Raw genomic sequence first — 5,004 nt, forward strand, 5'->3', positions numbered from 1 at the left:
AGCTCCCCTCTGGGATCACCTGATGGAGAGGGGGAAAAAAAAAAAACCAAACCCATGCCAAGGGCTGGGCCTCATCCTGCACCTCCCCAGCTGGTGCTGAGGTGTGGGGTGCTGAGCCCTTTGGGGTCAGCCAGCCCTTGGGTTTGGGAGCTGGGACAGGGCTGGGAAATTTTGGGAGCATCCCAGCGAGGTGGGGAACTACAGGACGTGCAAAGGTTGGGGAAACTGAGGCAGAGTGGTGGGTCGGGGTGGGGGGGGGAGAGCGAGGGGGTCCTCCCCCCCGCTCATCCTCTGGTGGCTGCTTTTCAGCCCATCATTGGAACAAATGAATCCAGCAGAGTGTGGATGAAGATCAGGCTGTCATGAAGAGGGGAGGTCTCAGCTGGTGTCCCTGAGGACATCAAGATGGTTTGGGGGAAGGAAGATTTCCTGGGGGGGGGGGCTTTGACCCGTCACCACAACATTTGGCTCTGGGCAGTTTCCTCCTTGCTTGGCTGGAAAGGCTGGTTCTGGCTTGGTGGGTGAGTGGGGAAACTGAGGCACGGGCCTGTTCTCAAGCCCCACGCAGGATCTCGCCAGGATCCCTCCCTGTTGCTCCTTGGAGAGCACCCAGGAGGTGGTGACCTCCATCCCTGGTGGGGGGGATGGTCGTGTTAGGGCTTCCTGCAGTGGTTGCAGAGCAACTTAGTGGCAGTGGTGACCCCACCATCTGGGGGACACAGCCCCCTGTGTGGCCAGGGGACACTGGGGTACAGTGCAGCTTTGGTGGGTCCACCACCCCTGTGGTGGGAGCAGGTCAGGGGAATCCTGGTCCAAACATGCTTTGGTGGCCCAGTGGGACATCCCTGCCCCCAGGGCTGGGTGAGTGTCTGAGCACCCAGGACCTTTGGAAGGTCCTTGTCCACATGGGCTTTGGGGCATCCCTTCCCCTACAGCACCCAGGGTGTCCCTCCACCTTTGGGGTGTCTCCATTCATGGGACACTTTGAGTGTCCCTGTCCCCAGGTTCACTGGAATATCTCCACACCTGGGACCTTTGGGGCATCTCTGTGGCCTTGGGGGTGTCCAAATCTCCAGGGACTTTGGGGTGTCCCTGCACCCAAAGCTTTGAGTGTCTTTGGACAGTGTCCACACCATTGCAGGGTCTCCATACCCAGCATCTTGGAACATCTCCTTTCCCAGGGAGAATCTTTGCATCCAATGCTTCTGGGGCTTCTCATGCCCAGGACACTTGGAGCAGCACCTCCACAGCCAGAACTTCTGGAGCATCTCTGCACCCAGCACCCTTGGAACATCTTTGCACCCACAGATGTTGGGCCTTCCCACAGCCAGGGCCTTTGGAGAACCACCACGCCCAAAACTTTTGGGGTATCACTGCACTCAGGGTGTCTCTGGAGCTTCTTGGCACCAAAACATTTGGGGACCAAGAGCCGCTGGGTTGTCCCTGCACCCAAAATATTCGGGGTGCCTCATGCCCAGGCCCTTTGGAGCATCTCCACACCCAACAATTTTGGGGTATCTCTGAACCCAAGGTCCTAAGAGCATCTCTACACCCAGAACTTTTGGGGTGTCATTGCACCCAGGATCTCTGGACCATCTCAACACCCAAATCTTTGGGGGTGTCATTGTATGCAGGGTCTCTGGAGCATCTCACCACCCAAAACTTTTGGGGTGTCCCTGCACCCAGGGCCCTTGCAGCATCTCTCCACCCAAATCTTTTGGGGTGTCACTGCACCCAGGATCTCTGGAGCTTCTCAACACCCAAATCTTTGGGTGTCCCTGCACCCAGGGTCACCAGAGCTTCTCTGCAACCAGATCTTTGGGGGTGTCATTGCACCCAGCATCTCTGGAGCTTCTCAACACCCAAATCTTTGGGGGTGTCATTGCACCCAGGGTCACCAGAACTCTGCAACAAAATATTTGGGGGTGTCATTGCACCCAGCATCTCTGGAGCTTCTCAACCCCCACATCTTTGGGGGTGTCATTGCACCCAGCATCTCTGGAGCTTCTCAACCCCCACATCTTTGGGGGTGTCATTGCACCCAGCATCTCTGGAGCTTCTCAACCCCCACATCTTTGGGGGTGTCATTGCACCCAGCATCTCTGGAGCTTCTCAACCCCCACATCTTTGGGGGTGTCATTGCACCCAGCATCTCTGGAGCTTCTCAACCCCCACATCTTTGGGGGTGTCATTGCACCCAGCATCTCTGGAGCTTCTCAACCCCCACATCTTTGGGGGTGTCATTGCACCCAGGGTCACCAGAGCTTCTCTGCAACCAGATCTTTGGGGGGTGTCATTGCACCCAGCATCTTTGGAGCTTCTCAAGACCCAAACCTTTGGGGGTGTCATTGCACCCAGGATCTCTGGAGCTTCTCAACACCCAAATCTTTGGGGGTGTTGTTGCACCCAAGATCTCTGGAGCTTCTCAACACCCACATCTTTGGGGGTGTTGTTGCACCCAGGATCTCTGGAGCTTCTCAACACCCAAAACTTCCAGGGTGTCCCACTCTCTGGAGCATCTCACCTCCAGGCTGAGCTGCAGGGGTGACCCCCCAGGTGCTGCAGGTCTCCAAGCCCCCTCAAAGCCAACAACCCCCTGACCCATCTCCTTCCCAAGCCTCCCAACCCACCTCCCACTCCCCCCCCAACCCCTCCTATGGGGGGGTGCCCAGGGGGGGTGCCGGGCGGGAGGCGAAATTCCTCTGGGATGTCTGGGAGAGGAGCTGGAGGAGAGACAGAGGGTGCTGGGACCGACCCATGTAGGGCTGTTGAGAGCCAGGGCGGGTTCCTGACGCTGCCGTGGAGGAAACCAGGCGCTCGGTGTCATGTACTTCCTAATCCTCCCAGATTCCTCCATGGGGCTGGAGAGGGAGCGGAGAGAAGCTGGAGAGACCAGCCGGGCTCTTTGGGTGTCCAGGCTCCTGGTTGAGCCCCCCACCCTCGTGTGGTAGCTCCCTCTCCATCGTGTCACCCTAAAGAAAAAGAAAAAAGTCATCTCGTTGGTTTGGTTTGTGTTTTTTTTGTGTTTTTTTCCCTCCCCCCCCCTACACCCGGGCAGGACATGAGGAAACACGTCATCATGACGCTGTTGGACACCGAGCAGTCCTACGTGGAGTCCCTGCGCACCTTGATGCAGGTAAGGTGGCAGGGTTTGGGGTGGTGGCACCTCAAAACACCTCACGGGGTGGTTGTCACCAAGCCCTGGGACCCCCGGGGCAGACCCTGAGCTGTGGGTGCTCCACCAGCACCAGTGCACTGGGGATGGGTGGGCACTGGGGATGCTGAGGACAGCAAGGATGGGTGGTGGGAGCACTGGGACAATAGGGTCAAGAATGGGGTTGTTGGTGTCACCTCTACCCCCCCCAGAATCAAGCCCATCATGTTCCCAGGTGGGTTGTCACCTGGTGGGTATCGTGTCCCCCAGGGCCCTTCCCATTCTTGCCCCCACAAAAAAGCTCTTCCTCACCTTCATAGAATCATCAAATATGTGGGGTTGGAAGGGACCTTTAAAGGTCATCTAGTCCAGCCCCCCTGCAGGGGTGCTGGTGCACCCCATCTCCTGGCCATCCCATGATGGGGGACCCCTTCCACCTCCCATTCCCATGTCCCCCCATTTTCTGCTCAGTGTCATCACCTGCAGTCACAGGCCAAGGGGTTTTCTCTCCTTTTTCCACTGAGCTGTGGGACTCCCAGCCCCCTCCCCAGGGAGTTCCCTGGCCTAAGGGTCCACCCCACGTTTCAGATGTTAATGAAGGTGTTTCAGAAGGTTAATGGTGGTCAACGCCCTGGAGACTAAGTCACAACTGACGTAGGTGTGGGTTGTCCAACCACATTGCTGCTGGTGGAAGCACCAAAAAATCTGAGCTCTGCTCTGCTTGGTAGGAAATGGAGCCTGTAGGACACCTGCTGGGCATGGGGCACCCATCATCCCAACACCCAGCTTTCCCATTAAATGTTCCCTGCCAGATGTTGCTGCAGGAGGGAAGGAGCCTTCCAGGATGCTCCTAGTGCAGATGTTGGCTTGGAGGGGTGAGAGGACCCTGGTTCTGCTGCTTCTTTCTGGGGGAAGCTGCACAAGGTTTGGGGTCAGGTGGTGTCCCTGCTGGTGTTGACATAGATGGAGGATTTCCCATGGGTTGTGTCTTTCTCTGAGGTGGGACAGGAGGCTGGTTGGACAGAGGACAGCCGTGCTGGGGCTCACCAGTACCCTGCTGGATGAACTGGTTGGACACAGGTTGGAGCTACAGGACATCTATGCCTGAGCTCTCACCTGTGGGTCATGTCCTGGCATGGTGCAACCAGGCTGACCTGGCTTTCTCAGAGGGGTCACAGGGCTCCAGGAGCCCCCAGCTTCCTGTCTTGGTTGGGGCAATATGCTTGGATCCAGGCTGTGGCCTGGTGGCATGTGGCACCACCTTGGAGCATCATCTTCCAGTCGAGCCAGATGGTGCATGGGTGAGCTCTGCCCGTACTCCTCGTGTGCCAAGGCAGGGGCTGTCTCCATGCTCTGCTTCTCCATCTGGTCCTCACTCCCCCAGTTGCATAGCAAGTGGGCTGGATGGCCCAGCCCAGCACCTGCTGGAGCTGTTGGCCACAGCAGGGCAAGTGAGGCAGATGATGAGTCTCAGGTAGGATTTGACCCATCTAACTTGGGTTTTCACAAGGTACCCACCATCCACCTGAGGAACCTCATCCTTGGGGGATGACTCCTCCCTTGCCAGCTTGGATAGAGGGGGGTTCAAAGCAGCTCAAGGTGGGTCCTGTCCTCACTGCTCAGCTCCATGGTCCTCCCAACACCAAGGACACCAGCAGGCCGTGCTAGTTGGGCTGAGGAAGGCCTGAGAAGACCTTCTTTACCCTGCACCCTTTCCAAATCCATCTCTCCAGTTCCCAGGACACTGTTCCCCTCCACAGCTTTGCCCCATGAGGGGACAAAAGGGCTTTTGTAGCAGAGCTGCCCACCCAGCCTTGCAGAGAACCTGCTCCTGTCCCACGTTTCCTGCT

At 57.6% G+C, this 5,004-nt stretch overlaps 1 protein-coding gene across 1 annotated transcript in view; it reads left to right on the forward strand.

Annotated features, from left to right (window-relative positions):
- Nucleotides 1–5,004, forward strand: part of ARHGEF17 (Rho guanine nucleotide exchange factor (GEF) 17) — a 47,917-nt gene that overhangs the window by 26,629 nt on the left and 16,284 nt on the right. The window contains exon 4 of the mRNA XM_010007199.1: nucleotides 3,059–3,136. Within this exon, the coding sequence (XP_010005501.1) occupies nucleotides 3,059–3,136 (78 nt within the window). The remainder of the gene's footprint in view (nucleotides 1–3,058; nucleotides 3,137–5,004) is intronic.

This window comes from Chaetura pelagica, unplaced genomic scaffold (assembly GCF_000747805.2).
Source record: "Chaetura pelagica isolate M959 unplaced genomic scaffold, ChaPel_1.0 scaffold430, whole genome shotgun sequence".
Classification (NCBI taxonomy): domain Eukaryota; kingdom Metazoa; phylum Chordata; class Aves; order Apodiformes; family Apodidae; genus Chaetura; species Chaetura pelagica.